The sequence below is a fragment of the Musa acuminata genome, chromosome BXJ1-7 (genome assembly GCF_036884655.1).
Source record: "Musa acuminata AAA Group cultivar baxijiao chromosome BXJ1-7, Cavendish_Baxijiao_AAA, whole genome shotgun sequence".
Lineage (NCBI taxonomy): Eukaryota > Viridiplantae > Streptophyta > Magnoliopsida > Zingiberales > Musaceae > Musa > Musa acuminata.
In genome coordinates this window covers 11,155,618-11,172,921 of record NC_088333.1, presented here as the reverse complement: position 1 = coordinate 11,172,921, position 17,304 = coordinate 11,155,618, and the positions used below count along the sequence as shown (strand labels likewise).

At 40.4% G+C, this 17,304-nt stretch overlaps 2 protein-coding genes across 2 annotated transcripts; both read left to right on the top strand.

The window, feature by feature from the left end:
* Window positions 1-2,453: 2,453 nt before the first annotated feature.
* Window positions 2,454-4,319, top strand: LOC103991654 (WRKY transcription factor 22). The gene is made up of 3 exons (XM_009411168.3): window positions 2,454-3,073; window positions 3,162-3,275; window positions 3,375-4,319. The coding sequence occupies exons 1-3, from the start codon at window positions 2,685-2,687 to the stop codon at window positions 3,982-3,984; spliced, it is 1,113 nt and encodes a 370-aa protein (XP_009409443.2). The 5' UTR covers window positions 2,454-2,684; the 3' UTR covers window positions 3,985-4,319.
* A 3,491-nt stretch (window positions 4,320-7,810) lies between these two features.
* On the top strand, window positions 7,811-17,254 carry LOC135678802 (protein SGT1 homolog). Its single transcript, XM_065191983.1, has 10 exons — window positions 7,811-8,015; window positions 8,502-8,571; window positions 9,352-9,476; window positions 10,029-10,188; window positions 10,786-10,882; window positions 10,994-11,059; window positions 15,518-15,656; window positions 16,415-16,497; window positions 16,659-16,763; window positions 16,963-17,254. The coding sequence occupies exons 1-10, from the start codon at window positions 7,856-7,858 to the stop codon at window positions 17,068-17,070; spliced, it is 1,113 nt and encodes a 370-aa protein (XP_065048055.1). The 5' UTR covers window positions 7,811-7,855; the 3' UTR covers window positions 17,071-17,254.
* Window positions 17,255-17,304: the final 50 nt, after the last annotated feature.

Genomic DNA, 17,304 nt, shown 5'->3' with positions numbered 1-17,304 from the left:
CTAAATCAATCAATCCATGCATGCGTGCGTGCGTGCGGGCGGGGAATCCTCTCCTCGCTGGGAGCCATGGATCCACCCAGATGTCATCTTCCATGCGACTCACCCACCTTTTCGAGATGAGAGAAGAGGGGAAACGCCGAGCCAAAGAGCAGTCGCCGCTCGATTCCAGAGTCATGGGGTGTGGGGTTACCACATGGCACAGCGGTTAAAGCCTCTTGACCTCGTCGTCACTACTAAGGCCCCTTCGTCTTTTTGTCCGAGGCGATGGCCGCCTAGGGTTTTGCAGCGCTGCTGCTGCTACTAGGGCGCGTACGTGCCTAAGCCTGGGGATCCCTACGACGCGGCCGTATGGTCGATGGTGGCATGCTTCACTGGTTGTGACTGTCACCCAGCTTTTATCTCACGGAGAGGAGGACCCCAGGTGGATAGGGGCTGTTGCATGTATCTACATATATGTGATCTTAGCATCATCCCAACACGTAACCCAGTACAGAATCTAGCTCACTATGCTTCCTTTAAATGGCCTACAGCCCTCCCTCGTTCGATGCCCCCATATGAACACTGCAGCGACTGTGTGATGGCGACTGTGTGATGGATGTGAAGGAAGAAGAACATGGCGCCCACCCCCCCCCCCCCCCCCCCCCCCCCTCTCTCTCTCTCTCCATACCGGCGGTAACCTTTCCATGTAAATCTACAGTAGCGAGTTCATATCATCTTACGTTACTTACACGATTAAATAATTGAAGAACAAGACTCCGACGTTGGATTCTCCTTACTGTTCCCTTCCGACATGAGAATTCACCGGGTTGACTTTTTTTTGGGTGCCATGCACGTGACACGGGATCGTACGTTGAATCCTTCTTGTCGCAAGGCATCGCCGCTTGATTCCATCACCTTTTTCTTCTTGCGAGGCTCGGTGAAGTCTCTCTCTAAACATTAACATCTAAGCTGCGGTATGAATCGATACATCCATTTCGAATGATATGTGAACATGACATATATCGATTCGAAAAGTTTATATACTGCTGATTACTACTTATATATTAATGAACATCAAAAAATGCATAGATCCCATAACAATTTCGGTAGCATGTGAACACCCATAAACAGCAGTCAGGTACAGCACAGAGCTTTCAGAGCATGCATATTTATGAGGAAGCATGGCAACATTGTACAACGATGCACCAATGTTGAGGTGCTTAGAACACCTTCTTAATCAGTTCGAGTGCAAATATGCTTCTCATTTACTAACACAGCAGCAGCTGATGGAGACCAGTGTAGATTAGGATATCTATATGTTCCGCGATGTCCAGCCTTTGCTGCAAAAGACCATGCTACATGAATGACTACTGGTTGCAGCTGGTCCCTGCTCTACTGCTAGAGAGAAGAGAGAGACAGAGAGTGTGAGAGAGTACAATATATTCTCTACTCACTCACTATGATCTTTTTAAGACCATGATGGTAAAAGAAAAAGGAACATACATACTGGTCCCCTTACCAGAGTATATATATATATATATATATATATATAGAGAGAGAGAGAGAGAGAGAGAGAGAGAGAGAGAGCGGTGGTGAAGGGTCCATCACATCATCGAAAGGCTGCCTTATAAATCCTCAATCAATACATCTACACCATTCCCGATGTATCTTTTACGCCTTTGTCTTTGTGCGTCTGTCTGTCCGCCAGTCTCTCATCCCTAACCAAAGGGGGGAGGCGTTCTTCGGCCACTGTTCTTCGGCTAAATTGGCTTCCTCGAGTGATAGGTAGATGCAAACTTAGCCTGTTGATGTGCTCTGATTTCACATTGGATCCAAACATCATTTGAGGTGGGTTTTGGGACCTAAAAAGTGGTTGACTATGTAGACGCGTGAGAAGATTAAAGGAAAAAAACAGATCCTTTGACCACCAATTAATTGAAAGCTCCTTTTACGCTTGACATCACGAGTAGATCTCTCTAAATCTATGCTATGGGCACAGATTTATCGTGTTTGTAGTGGGAGAACCAATGTCTCGAGACCCTCAAACGAAATCTAATGTGCATGCAGTTATTTTAGGTTCGGGTGGAGAGAAACCTCCGAAGTGGAGTCAAATCGAATGGGATTTTGTTCGGACCGTTCAATTTTACCCATAAAAGACACGAAAGGTGGGCCCCACAGTCCCTCCCCTCGCCTCCCCGCTTGCGTTTTGTTTCCACGTGCAGTGCACGCGTCCTCTGGTGGCGAGGCCCGCGTACAGTCTCGACGTATAAAGATTATTTGTTCTCACCCCTTTGACTTTGGTCGAAAGGTCAAGTGGGCGTAAAAGTGATGGCGGTCTCCCGAAAACCACCGTGGGGGTTGGGCGGATTTGGGCGGAGGAGGCTCCCGATAGAGCGTCCATCACCACCCACCAAACACGCCACTTTTTGCCCAAATCTCAACCCTTTATATGTGAAAAGCTCGTGTCCACGCTTCCTCTCCACTCCTCTGCCCTTCCCCGAAAAGTCAGCGCCGCTCGCCTCTCTCTCTCTCTCTCTCTGTCTCTCTCTTTGTCTCCGTCTTCTCTCGGACTTCCGGCTTCCTCCCTTCCCTTGGTCAGCGCCGCCGTCTCGCTTCGCACGCGGCGGAGCATGGCTAGATAAGCGGAGCCCACCCCGGGTCAGATCTTCGTGGGAGCGCGCGCTGAGGTTTGTGGATTGAGGGGAATGGCAGACGATGACTGGGATCTTGGCGCGGTGGTAAGGAGCTGCAGGCCGTCGGGGGCGGCGGCGGCGCCGAGACAACCCTTCTCTTCGTTTCCTCCGCCGACGGTGCCGCTCGAGGCGGGGGAGGAGGCGGAGGGAGTTAAAGATGGCTCTTTTGTGGGTTTCCCGGATCTGTTCCGGAGTAGCGACGGTCTGCAGGAGCTGGAGGAGCTCTGCAAGCCCTTCGTCCCTAAAGTCCGGCAGCAACCGCAGCAGCTGGCGCGGGCGAGCCCGTCGTCCGCTTCCCCTGCCTCCGCCGCTTCTGCCGTCGCCTTGCCGAGGCCGCATCAACCGCCGCCGTCGAGGCAGCATCACCGGCCTGCCCCCCAGATCGCCCGCTCCAAACGAAGGTAAGAGGATACGACTGCCTCACGGCCGTCATCCATCTCGTCCTTCTTCGCATGCGGCTCAGATCGATATTTGGTTGGGTGATCCCAGGAAGAACCAGCAGAAGAAGGTGGTGTGTCACGTCCCCGCCGCCGGGCTCTCCTCCGACGTGTGGGCGTGGCGGAAATACGGCCAGAAACCCATCAAGGGATCTCCTTATCCTCGGTAAGCCAAGCTTATCGACGTCCTTTCTACCTCTGTGGCTCGAGATGAGCAAGAAAGGAGCTAACTATGTGCTTGTTTCTTCCCTCGTGTGGGGAACAGCGGATACTACAGGTGTAGCAGCTCCAAGGGCTGCCTCGCCCGCAAGCAGGTGGAGCGCAGCCGGACAGACCCGGGCATGTTCATCATCACCTACACCGCCGAGCACAACCACCCCGTGCCCACCCACCGCAACTCCCTCGCCGGCAGCACCCGCCACAAGTTCCCTTCCACAACCCCCGCCGCCGCGGCCGAAGAAGACGGCGGCGGCGGCCGCCCTCCGCCCGGAAACCCGTCCTCCAGCCCCCTGTCGTCGTCTACCGCCGCGGGGCTCTCCCCCAACACCCCCCTCACGGCCTCCATGGAGGACGAGCTCCTGCGCCGCCCGCCACAGGACGGGGACGACGCTGACGCCGACGATGGGGAGGACGAGGAAGTGGACGAAGACGAGGAAATGCTACTGGTGGAGGACATGGAGGTCATGGGCGAGGACGACCTGCTCTTCAGGGGCGGCGCGGAGGAATCTACTGGCCCCGCAGCCGCCGCCGCCTCCGACACCACGCCGGAGGCAGCGGCGTTCTTCGGCGATGACGGCGAGTTGGGAGACCACTTCTTCCAACCGCCATGGCTGTCTAAAAGTAACAACGCGGCCACCGCAGCTGGTGGCAGCTGATGCCACTTCTTCTGTTCGTTCTTTCGCCGGCGGAGAATAGACAGAAGAGAGGAAAAGAAACAGAGCAGTATGGAAGACAACATCGTATCCGTCCATTTTCGCTGATCACATATCTCCACCGTTAGTTTTCCTTTTTCTTTTCTTTAACTGTACACTGTACAGAGAATTATGAAGAAAAAATATTAGTCTCTTTCCTCTCTCTCTCTCTCTCTCTCTCTGTCAAATCGACTGAGCGTGGCAGTGTAATTCTACTGAATCGTTTCCTGTTTCTGCTGCTGCTGCTGCTGTAAGACGAGTTCTTTCTCTATAATCACTTTCCTCAGTTTAATTGCTCATTTCAGGTTAGAGAAAAGAAGAAAAATCCTTAATTCTGAACACTTTCTTGTGTATTTTACAGCTGCTTTTTCGATTCTGCCTTATCATCCCCTCAGTAATCAGCATCACGCTGCAGATGCATCATATTAAATCTCTTTGACTTCTAGATTGGGTTTCGTATTGGGGAAGAAGCCGAACTTGTCAACGCGGATTGGTGAGTAAAGAATATGCTTCAAGGCAGCCGTACAGGAGTGCTCGAGGTAGTTCTTAATCCGACAAACCTAATTAATCGAACTAATTGATGACCAGAACATGGGATGAAAGCAAGGTAAGCAATGAAATTGTTCTTCAGATGAGCAATCTATGAAGGTAATTTATTTGGATTCACTCTGAATCCATCCAAGCAACAGAAACAAGAACAAGATCTTGTGTCAACTCATTCCATGACCATATGATCTGTGCAGACTGAGGTGGGGAGGAGGAAAAGGATGGCCAACAGTTTCAGCATCGGCTGGGTGGCCAACAGTTGCCATATGCTCTCCTTGGAGAGGCAAACAAGCAGAACTCCACAAAAGCTTGCACATAGAAAAGCCAGCACAGTGGTGGCATGCGACTGCAACAGGAAGAATATGTGAGATTTGAGGTCTTGGGGCATTTGTGATTTGCCACTCTGCTACAGCTGCTTCTCACTCTACATTTATGATCTGGTGATTCTTTAGATGGACTCTTTATTCTCAGTCTCTGCTTCTTAACCATGTTACTGGTATTTCCTATATGTGTAACATCTCTATGTTTTCTGTTTCTGATACAAAAGACAGAATTATTTCTGATGTTTAAGGAGAAGTCAGAGTATGCATGCATTCATCTTGATTGAATATTAATTCAGAGTATCAGAAACAAAACATATCCTCCTCTTTTCAACCTATGTGTCATAGTTTTATTGGTAGAAAGATTTGTCTCTCATAGGGAAGGTTAGCTCAGAAAATATTCTGCACACTTCTCAGTTGCCTGATATGATATGTAGAACAGGTTGTAACAAAGCCATGCAGTAAATGCAGCTTCTAAAACTAATTTACTGACCATTAGGATCATAAAGATGATAGTAGAGGATTGAAACGTTGAGGATCTTGGAAACTTAATGTCAAACTCTTGATGAAAAGGTCAAAGTGACACTGAACCTTTAGATTTTGCATTTGGGTCTACAAGACAATATTTAGTCAAAAAGCTTGAAGCATTCAGATCACATAGTCATAGCAGTCTGAAGTCAAATAAGAGAAAAGTAGCTTGTCAAAGACACCCCTTTTTTTTTCTCTCAGGAATTCATGGTTGTCTATGATGATAAGCAACCTCTCACCATCTCAAAAGTCATCCATTGGATTCACACAAGATCCACCTCTAATCCAAAGTGTCATAATAGAACATGAACCTTGCCCATGCTTTGACTTGACTTTGCGGTCCATCCCCTTGAAAACACTGTTCCAACCTCTCAAACTTTAGTTTTGCAAAGTCAGAGTTGATGCATTAACAATAGTCATATATATATATAATGCTAAGTTTTTCTCTCTGAATCAATGGTTGTATATAACACTCCCATAATATAGGATTGTGCCTATAATTTTCAATCTGCAGTCCAGAAACTGTTGGCTGATACTTGAACAAATTCCAAATGAACTGCTTTTAATTTTATGGGGATAAGAAAATTGAGTGTTCATGAAGGGTTGGAAGCTCATATCCCAATCATGACAAGGTCTTCTACAACTTGTCCAACCTCTTGTCTTGCATGCTCGTATCAATCAGCATCAACAAGACTATTCTGGCTGTATCAATAAATGAAGCTGTAGATGCATATTTGTCTTATTAGTATGTTGAGAGAAATGCACATGCAGATTAGTTCTTCCTCTGTTTTTCCCAATTATAGCTACTGTCAGGTAACCCAGGAACAATCAAGAATTATGCAGCTTCAGTTCTATCTGGTGCATTGTTCTTCCTCCATGCTTCCTTCTCCCAACTAATTCATTGTAGAGATCAAGAATTATGCAGCTTAAATTCTATCAGTAGGGGACCTGTTCGAGACTAGAAATCTCAGATAACAACAAGGTTATGAGTACTGATAATATCATCTTCTTGCAGCCAAAGAAAGGCACCACATTTATTCCAAGAACCATGCTACTGTCATAACCCATGATGAGTCAATTTAAGTTGTCTCCTCAGATCAAGTTAAACTCACAAGTACATATGTTTGAAACATTTGAAGCATCAAATTTCCTTTCTTTTTGCAACTGAAGAACAACTGATCAGAAAAATTGGGCAAAAAATTTGGACAACAATGAAGTTATCAAATGCTTGATGAGTCTCTGAGTCTCTTCACCTTCAACTTTTTTCATCACTTTGATGCTTGCAGTAAATGGATTCTTTCATGACAGATTTGCATATAAAATGCAAACATAATTAGAGATCTGAGTCATTCAAAGTTAGCATTGGTAACATGGATAAGATCATGCTTGCAACCTAGATGCCAAGCTCACTCTATTTGCTTTAAGCAAAGTGACAGCAGTACTGTTTCTTTTCTTTTTTCTTTTGTTGTTCTTTTCCTTTCTTTTCTTTTGAGGCAGATTGAAGCTAAGAATGTGTCTTTTGATTACCTGAAGAATAGAATATAATCTCTACACTAAACATATGCTTTATCTTTCCATGTGCTTCCTCTGATGACAAACATATCCATACTCACAAAGCCAAAAATAAATAAATAAAAGCCTTTAAAATAAGTTAAAAATCCAAATGAATCTTAATTGGTGGAAAACAAGAGTCCACTAATATCTTGCAATCCAAAATCAATTTGGAAACTTTTCTCAGTACATGCTTGCATATGATAACCATACATGAATGATAAAACAACAATTACATGAAGTGATAGATTTTATCCTAAAACCCAATGCACATTATATTTCCTTGCAAACTTCAAACTTTAATGTGGCATATATGTCCCCCAACTGTAAAACACAGCTTAACCATTATTAATCATTATTATGAATTGATTTACAAATTTTAATTATTTAACATGTAAAATACCTAAAATGACCTCAATACCTTGAGCACAAGTCCCCCAGCAGGGGCATAAATGTAATTATAATATTCTTAACAAATCCACGTTCAAGTTCGAGTTGTCAGACATAAACACAACGGCAAGGAGCTGTGATTGGTCATTACCTGTGGGACCTCGACAAAAGACCAATAGAGAGCGTAGTTTCCATGTATGGTAACTGGGACTCCTCCGATTCATGAATCCTAGGGAGGATTCGCTCCAACGATGTGCGCCTAAAATTCCGATCGGATGGTTCTTATTCGAAGAACGAGACTCGGCTCCACCTGCAGTAGGCTGTTCTTATCGCTCAGATCCCATAACCGTAGGATGTCATTTAGAAGCAGGGTTGCATGGAATCCGAACGCTTTTGCCCTGCTGCCCTTTACGTCGGGCCTCCTCTCCTATTTCTTTCGACTTGGTTGACCTCTTTGGAATCTCTCTGTCGCGCGCTCTCTCTCGCTCTCACTCTCTCCAATGGCGACGGATCTGGGGAAGAGGGCGAAGGAGGCCTTCGTCGACGACAACTTCGACCTCGCCCTCGATCTCTACACCCAGGCCTTGGATCTGGAATCCGGCAACGCCGATATCTTAGCCGATCGCGCCCAGGCCAATCTCAAGCTCGGAAACTTCACCGGTACGCTCGTCGTATGCCGTTCTCCAAATTCCTTGTTAGGTTTTCCGGGTTTTAGATTAGCCAAATCTTGAATCCACCGTCTCATCTTATCAAGGCCAAATCATGGAAATTTGGTTTGCTGTAGTCAATCCAAAGGTCTTTTGCCACTAATCCCCTATTTCGTTGCCCTCTCGACCCACAAGAACTGAACTGCTCTGGATTGACTACAATTTCTATGACAGCAGAGCGATCATGGAACGTTGGTTTGTATTCACATGTGAGATAAGAGTCCTATACTTTTAATGGCATTTGTTGCAGGTCGTCTTCTTTAGAAGTTAACTCTGTTACACAACTACGAGGGATGCGCTACTAACTTTTCTGTCTTTTGGACTATCCAACATAATATGCATGACATGGAATGTGGTCTAGGGTTATTGCTTTTTCATCATGCTTTTTTTTTATTCAATCTAGGCGATTAAATGCAGCTTCAATCCTTTTGTTTTTCAGAAGCTGTTGCAGATGCAAATAGGGCTATAGAGCTTGATCCTTCAATGACTAAAGCTTATTTGCGCAAGGGGTCAGTTAAAGATGCTTGTTGATGTTATACTCTGTAGCTTTTATGGTTGAAGTTTTATATATCTTTTGTTTTTATGAAGGTGCATATAAACCATATGTTTTGTGATTATCATATAAGTAGGTGAGAATTGTGCTAGCTAGAGAGTTCAATAGCCTAGACTTTCATCATCAGAGGTTATTGATAACTTAACTGAAGTTACATTTATGTTATGCCACTTTTGTTCTATCTATTCCATAACCTTTTTTGTTGTTGGTCAATACCAGGAGTGTATTTTTGGTGGAATGCCTTTGAAACAAAAATTGCTTGCCGTTTCTTCTGATGAACTTTCCTTATATATGTTTTAGTTATCAGTTGGTTAGTTTCTTTTTATGTTGGAATGTGTCATTTGCTCACTTAGCTGTGACATTGTAATTGATTATATGGTTGGTTCAACTAGTTAGTGAAAATATGGGTTTCCACCGTGGTGGATTACTATTCAAAGTAGACTGAGATGTATGAACAATTTTGAGCTCATCCTCAAAGGACATTATATCTCATGACATATGATGCCTTTGTGGGTAACTTTAAGCTGAGAAGTACAAATTTATCCTTCACTGCTTGGTTGACGAAAGCAGCTCACATCATATGGACTATACTATTATAATTGTGTTAATTTGGCAGCTTGCTTATACAAATTTCACTCTCCATAGGTTGATGTTTGTGACATTCCAACTCTATTAAACTGATTTTGAGTTTTTCCTTCTCCCTGAAAGATCTGATAATGTAAGTTGCCACCTACAGTATTGCTTGTATCAAGCTTGAAGAGTTTCAGACTGCAAAGACAACTCTCGAAGCAGGTGTTCTGTTAGCACCTGGTGACTCAAGATTCACCAAATTGATCAATGAATGTGATTACTTTATTGCAGGTACATTTCTCTGTTATAGATTAATGTGTTTTCTTGAGTACCTGTTAAAATGATATTCTGTTTCATCCTGCTGTTATGCCATGGTAACAAATAATATATATTTGGATGTTTTGTATTATTTTATGACAGTTCAAAACATCTCCTTCAAGAAGTCGAAGAGTAGCTTACATTTGCACATCTTTTATGACTTTCATCAAAACTGAGTCAAATGGCCTCATATGTCTGTGCCATCATACTCTTTCCTGCTTAGAGATCAATTTTGGGTTGCTTTTTACTCTCATAAAGTAGGAAGCTTGCATATGATTTCTTACCAGTTAGTAGGTTTGTCGTACCGCGACATACCGCTCGGTACAAGCGACATGTATAGGAGGTATATACTGGCTTGTTGGTATGTCCCACCATATCGTGTGTTGGTATACTGGTATGTACCATACCGACGGTTAGTCGGTACACCAATATGAATCGGTAAGACAAACCATGCCAGTTACATCTCTATTAACGTGGAACATTTACTTCTTGATATATCTTCATATCATTTTCATATACATGCAGAGGAGACAAATGGTTTGCGAAAGGAAGTAAGGCGCAATGTTTTACCAATTACATCATCCCCTTCATCAAATAGAACTACTGCTGAAGTTGTCAATGGTTCTCAGTCCACCCCTGTTTTACCAGATTTGGTCAAGGAAGTGACAAACAAACCAAAGTACAGGTGGTTTTTCAAACTTCAAAGTTATCTGTGCTTGTGGTAATTGTCTCCATTAGCTTGATTTGACAAAAGCTAAGCGAGCTGACCTTGCAGAACGATCACATGAATGCTTCTTACAGATGATAGTTACCCTTCTCCTGCAAAGCCTTGTGCAGATTTTGATTAAATTCTTTTCTCTTGATGGGACTGACATAACTGAATAGGTTATATGGCAGCCTTGACTTCAATATTCCAGTTGCTAGGTTGTTAATTGACTTGGAAACTTAACATGTGATAGGGTAAGCTGATAAACATAAAATCTAACCTAATATATGTAATGGAAATACTAAGGATCTGAGATGAAGCTAGCTCTGGAACAAATCTCTTTAGGTGCTTAAATTTTGTGACAATATTGTCAATTTCGATTGGAAGCTATATGATCCTCACAAGTGAATTAAAAAAAAAGTTCATTCATAATTTCTTGGTTTTTGATATCTTCAGTACTTCTACACGAGTAAAAGCATGGTTTGAGTTTCCATTCGTTTCTGTATAATCCTGTGTGATTTGACTTAATATTTTTTATTTTTTTCTATCTTCTTTTCTTTTTCTTCTGTAATGCAGGCATGACTACTATAATACTCCAACAGAGGTGGTCTTGACCATTTTTGCCAAGGGCATTCCTGCTAAAAATGTGTCTGTTGATTTTGGGGAACAAATAGTATGCTCTTCCATGAGATGTTTCTTTTTTTTCTTTTGATGTTTTACTTATATCAGCTTATCCGCTAATATTTTTACAACATTGACATGATTATTGATTGCTATCATGCAGTTGAGTGTTATCATAGATATAGCTGGGAAGGAACAGTATAATCTTCAACCTCGTTTATTTGGAAAGGTATATGGTTTTCAAGACATTTCTACTGCTGTTCTGATAATAATTGTTGAATGGTACATGAGACTGTCAACTGATCCTCCACGAGTTTTCTGCTTTTGTTTCCATTATGACCCATTCATCAAAGAGTGCTGTTTGGTGTGTGAAGCTTACACCTTTTTCTGCATCATTTCATATGTTTCCTTAAGTTTTTACCTCACTGAAGCATTTACTGCTTCGATGTCCTTTAAGAAAGGGTTATCATATGCTTTCCAGTTCAGTGTTATATTGTCTGATGCTAGCTAGTAATTTGATAGACCTTGGATTTGGGTGTCACAAAGTAGATGGTGCACAAGCCCTCTAGGAATTTCATGCTTCATACATATATTGAGAATAATATTGCAGTGTCTTTTGAACTCATAAGAATCTTTTTTTTGCTATTGACCGTCATTTAGGTGAAATATGTTGTCAGTTTATGCGACCGTTGTTGCAGATGCACCTTGATCCCTCAGTGGATCAAGTACTACTTGAGAAAAGTAGCTGTCTTGTTAGTTTGTTTCTATGGGCCACATGCAGTAAATGATCAAGCATGATAACCTATTGATAGCTTCACCAAAGGCAAGAACTGTTGAGATTTGATTCATAGTTATCTATCTAGATAGTTATTGTGATTTAGTGGTTACAGGATGATTTCAACAACCACCTCAATCATGATCTAGTAGTTACAAGATGATTTCAATAACTACCACAATCATTATCTAGTAGTTATAGGGTGGTTATAACTAGGTCCTATAAATAGGACCATAGTTCATGAAGCAAGGTAATAGAGAGTATGTGCATTTGGTATCTTGTAAGTGTTCTTGTCAATTCTTTTATTTTTAAATACTATTTTCTTGAATCGAAAGGATTCTTTTACTTGCATCGTAGTATTCTGTTTTTTCCTTGTTCCTCCATCCCCAACATTTGTGGTATCAGAGCCTAGTTTCAATCTGAACTGGGCATTATGACTTTCAATGACAATTCTATGTCTCAACTCCTTATCCCAATCTTCTTGGGCAAAAACTTTGAATTTTAGAGTATCAAGATGAAGACTCTATTCAAGTCTCAAGATCTTTGAGACTCAATAGAGAATGGATATGCAGATTCAGATGACGAAATCAGGCTGAGGGAGAATAGAAAGAAGGACTCAAAGACATTGTTCTTTATTCAACAAGCTGTACATGAGACGATCTTCTCAAGAATTGCAGTAGTGACAACCTCAAAGCAAGCTTGGTTGATACTTCAAAATGAATTTCAAGGCTCATCAAGGGTGATTACGGTAAAACTTCAAACCCTTCGTCGTGAGTTTAAAATTTTGTTCATGAAAAGCAATGAATCGGTACAAGATTTTATTTCTCGAGTGATTGAAATTGTTAGTCAAATGAAATCTTATAGTGAACATCTTCCTGATCATATAATTGTTGCAAAAGTTTTGAGAAGTTTAACTCCGAAATTTGATCATGTTGTTGCTACAATTGAGGAGTCAAAAGATTTATCTACTTATTCATTTGATGAACTAATGGGTTCCTTGCAAGCACATGAAGTAAGGTTGAATAGGTTACTTGAAAAAAGTGAAGAAAAAATATTTTAGGTTAAGGGGGAGTCTTCTACTTCAAAAGAAGACAAAAAATCAGTAGGAAGAGGACGTGGCAGAGGAGGATTTCGTGGTAAAGGAAATGGAAGAGGAAGAAGACACTTTGATGGGCAGAACAAAGGCAATCAAATTATGATCAAAAAAATTACAAGAGTGGAATTCAATGTCACTATTGTAAAAAAATTGGTCATATGAAGACAGATTGCTGGAAAAGAGAAAAGAAAACAAGTTATGTGGAGGAAAATGAAGAAAATAGTAAGTTTATGACTCATTCACAAGTTCATGATATCTCAAATGATATTTGGTTTTTAGATAGTGGATATTCTAATCATATGTCAGGCATAAAGTCAATATTTAGAGATATTGATGAAACTCACAAGTTGAAAGTTAGACTTGGAGATAACAAGCAAATCCAAGTAGAAGAGAAAGGAACAATTGAGGTGAAGACAAATCAAGAGAAGGTAAAATACCTTGATAATGTTTTCTTTATTCCTACTTTATCACATAACTTGTTGAGTATTGGACAATTGATAGATGATAGATATTCAGTAATATTTAATTATAGTTCATGCACTATTAAAAATAAAAAATTTGATTTGATTATAGTAAATGTTTGCATGACGCAAAACAAGATGTTTCCACTTGATGTGTCAAATATTGAAAGGCATGCGCTTGTCGTAACTCAAAAGAATGAGTCTAGTTTATGACATTTAAGATATGGACATCTTAACATTAAGGGTTTAAGGTTGTTAAGTAAAAGGTTTAAGGTTGTTAAGTAAAAAAGGAATGGTTTCCGGATTACCCAAGATTAATACACTTGATGTATGTGAATGATGTATTTATGACAAACAAAATAAAAAATCATTTCCTATTGGAAAAGCATGGACATGAAGAGCATCCAATTGTCTTGAATTAATTCATGCTGACTTATGTGAACCTATGAATACAAAATCATTTGTTGGAAATCAATATTTTTTATTGTTTACGGATGATTATAGTCGCATGAGTTGGGTATATTTTTTGAAATTGAAATCTAAAACATTTTAATTTTCAAAAATTCAAGGCACTTGTAGAAAAGCAAAGCGGTAGATATATAAAGACACTTCGGACAGATAGAGATGGTGAATTTTTATCTAATGAGTTTAATTCTTTTTGTGAAGAAAATGGTATTCACAGAGAATTGACAGCACCATATACACCAGAGCAAAATGGTGTAGCTGAGTGTAAGAATCGGATTGTCGTTGAAATGACAAGAAGTTTGCCTAAAGGAAAAAACAGAATACTACGATGCAAGTAAAAGAATCCTTTCGATTCAAGAAAACTGATGTAGTATTTAAAAATAGGAGGATTGACAAGAACACTTACAAGATACCAAATGCACACACTCTCTATTACCTTGCTTCATGAACTATGGTCATATTTATAGGACCTAGTTATAACCACCCTATAACTACTAGATCATGATTGTGGTAGTTATTGAAATCATCCTATAACTACTAGATCATGATTGAGGTGGTTGTTGAAATAATCCTATAACCACTAAATCATGATAACTATCTAGATAGATAACTAGAATCAAATCTCAATACTCCCCCTTGATTCATAGTTGCATACACCGATTTGCGACATAAAATAAACATGCTTTTGAACTGGAAGTGATTTGGTGAGGATATCAGCAGCTTGTAAAGCAATATAGTTTAGAAGACTTCTTGAAGATCTTCATCAAGAACAAAAAGAAAGTAACGGAAATATTTTATGACAATAAAGCCACAATTGCAATGACGAAGAATCCAACGTTTCATAGAAGAACGAAGCATATAGAGATACACTATCATTTCATCAGAGATCTTATAGCAAGTGGAGCCATAACAATGAAGTATTGTGGAACAGATGAACAAGTTGTGGATATCCTCACCAAATCGCTTCCAGTTCAAAAGCATGTTTATTTTATGTTGCAAATCGGTGTATACAACTATGAATAAGGGGGAGTTTTGAGATTTGATTCATAGTTATCTATCTAGTGATTTAGTGGTTACAGGATGATTTCAACAACCACCTCAATCATGATCTAGTAGTTATAGGATGATTTCAATAACTACCATAATCATGATCTAGTAGTTATAGGGTGGTTATAACTAGGTCCTATAAATAAGACCATAGTTCATGAAGCAAGGTAATAGAGAGTGTGTGCATTTGGTATCTTGTAAGTGTTCTTGTCAATCCTCCTATTTTTAAATACTACATCAGTTTTCTTGAATCGAAAGGATTCTTTTACTTGCATCGTAGTATTCTATTTTTTCCTTGCTCCTCCATCTCCAACAGGAACAACAAATAAATCATTATATACTGACTACTGTCCTTGGTAAATGTTGCATTTTTAAGTTACACTATATTATATTTTAATGACGCATGTATGTACCAATTTTATAGGAGATTCCATGTCTTTCCAATAATCAAGGGCAGTTTCAAACGAAAAGAAAATGAGGAAATTTGTTTTAAGGTAGACTTGACTTGCAAAGGAGACTAGTTAGTTCACCGACTAGGTGAGGTGAGTTATCCAAATGTTAGCGGTGCAAGGGCACACACAGGACAATCCAAAAACAAATATCTTTAAGGAATTATTATCCTTTTGATCCTGCATTTTCTAATTCTGTAATCAACTCTTTCCTTTGGTTCTCTTTGTGTTTGTACAGTTAACTCAAGGCCATTTTATGTACATCAAGTTTTTTTTTTTTTTTTAAACTCTTTTAGATAGGCTAACTAGTTTGCTAAATCACTCTGATGCATTTTTTTGGTTTTAGCTTTTCATGTCTGGTTTAGTGCTTAAAATGTGCTTGGGTATCAAACAGATTATACCAGAGAAGTGCAGGTTTGAAGTGTTGCCCTCAAAAGTTGAAATCCGTCTTTTAAAAGCTGAAGCAATTACTTGGACTTCATTAGAGTTCAGTGAAAAGAAAACAGTTCCCCAAAAGATTAATACATTGCCAGGTGGGTCATTAATTGTTCTTGCTGAATATAATACTCCATTTCGTTCTACCAAAATAGCGGAATAATTGGTATTCTTGGCAAGTATAGTAGTGTGGTTACTGTGAAACTATAATATCTTCTTATATAGTGCTGCTTATAATGGGCATTGGCACTTCTAAGTTAGATCGTTTCTGCCCAACTCAGATCTTCCCTTGTCTTCATTTGATCAGAAGTAGTTTATTCTGACAAAAACTGATTTCTTCATGGACAAAGAGTCTTTGTTGTTCATTTGATCTTTTGTCTCTCAGGCAGTGCCTTTCTTTCCTAGGTTGATTCTTGACCAGAGTTCTCTTAGAGCATGTCATAGAAAGCATTCCCTCGGAGAAATATCACATATGCTCCTTTAACATCTTAAAGATCATATAGTCACAAAGACACCTATCCGAGATTTTTCACGATTTTATTCCATATGTTTAGCCTCTCTATGTGCACATTCTTCTCCATTATATTAAATCTTGTCAACAGATATACCTTCCTTCTATTTTGTTTCTTCTATGAGTTATTGGGTACTCAGTGACCTCGTAACTTCTTTATATTGATGCCTTTTGAAGATATGCTCATTAAATATTCAATACGGGAATTTCGTTAAAAAATTGAGTATGTTACTATGTTTATTCTTTAAAATCTTGAATGTTTGTAGCAGCAGCACTAGATTTACAATTTTATTGCTTTTTTGGATATCCACCTACTGACTATTAGTCTGAAAACTGAATCCGCAGCTTCTAAAGAGCAGAGACCGTCATATCCATCCTCAAAATCCAAAATTGATTGGGACAAACTGGAAGCACAAGTAAAGAAGGAGGTATGTAAGTAACATAACGCATGAAAGACTGCTACTTGTCGTGTATTTACCCCAGTTTATATTATTGGTCTGAAAATAGCATTTTTATTGGTATGTGTGAACCTATGTATCTCAATTTTGTGGTAGCCATTGAGATCTGCATGTTGCCATTATATCTCCAGGAAAAAGAGGAGAAACTAGACAGCGATGCTTCACTGAACAAATTCTTCCAGGACATTTACCAAGATTATGACGACGACGTAAGACGAGCAATGGCCAAATCCTTTGTAAGAACCACCTATTCTTGCTTTCGGACTATCCTTAGATATCAGCCTCAACTCGACCTGTTCTTGTTGCAGCCTTGCTTTTTTATTAGACTCTATCTAAGACCTTCCGAAACTTGTCTCTCTATGTTGCCATTTTGATATCACATATATGTATGTATGTATGTATGGGAAGATAACTCGGTTCTTATTTCAAATATAGGTTGAATCAAATGGCACGGTGCTGTCCACAAACTGGAACGAGGTTGGTTCCAAGAAAATGGAGAGTACTCCACCCGATGGTATGGAGTTGAAGAAATGGGAGTACTGATCTCTGTTCTTCTCAGTCTTGGTCGCCTCAGAAAGAACTGAACATTTCTATTTCATGAGCATGATTATGTGATTGTATTGTTCTACTTTGGACCAGCTTTGCTTTCGATGCTTTGCCCCGGTTTCTGATATGTAATTCTTGTTTCGGTTAGTGTGTGAAGACATGAACGCTCCTTTGTGCTTTACGATTGGATCGAGATAGCCAGTTCGAAATGCTTGTCCTTTTCCGTCTTTT

Bases quoted from the DNA above. Each gene is read 5' to 3' on its own strand.
- LOC103991654 (XM_009411168.3), top strand. From the start codon at position 2,685: ATGGCAGACGATGACTGGGATCTTGGCGCGGTGGTAAGGAGCTGCAGG. The intron at 3,074-3,161 runs GTAAGAGGATAC...GGGTGATCCCAG, and splicing joins ATCGCCCGCTCCAAACGAAG to GAAGAACCAGCAGAAGAAGG. The intron at 3,276-3,374 runs GTAAGCCAAGCT...TGTGGGGAACAG, and splicing joins AAGGGATCTCCTTATCCTCG to CGGATACTACAGGTGTAGCA.
- LOC135678802 (XM_065191983.1), top strand. From the start codon at position 7,856: ATGGCGACGGATCTGGGGAAGAGGGCGAAGGAGGCCTTCGTCGACGAC. The intron at 16,498-16,658 runs GTATGTAAGTAA...TTATATCTCCAG, and splicing joins AAGCACAAGTAAAGAAGGAG to GAAAAAGAGGAGAAACTAGA. The intron at 16,764-16,962 runs GTAAGAACCACC...TTTCAAATATAG, and splicing joins GAGCAATGGCCAAATCCTTT to GTTGAATCAAATGGCACGGT.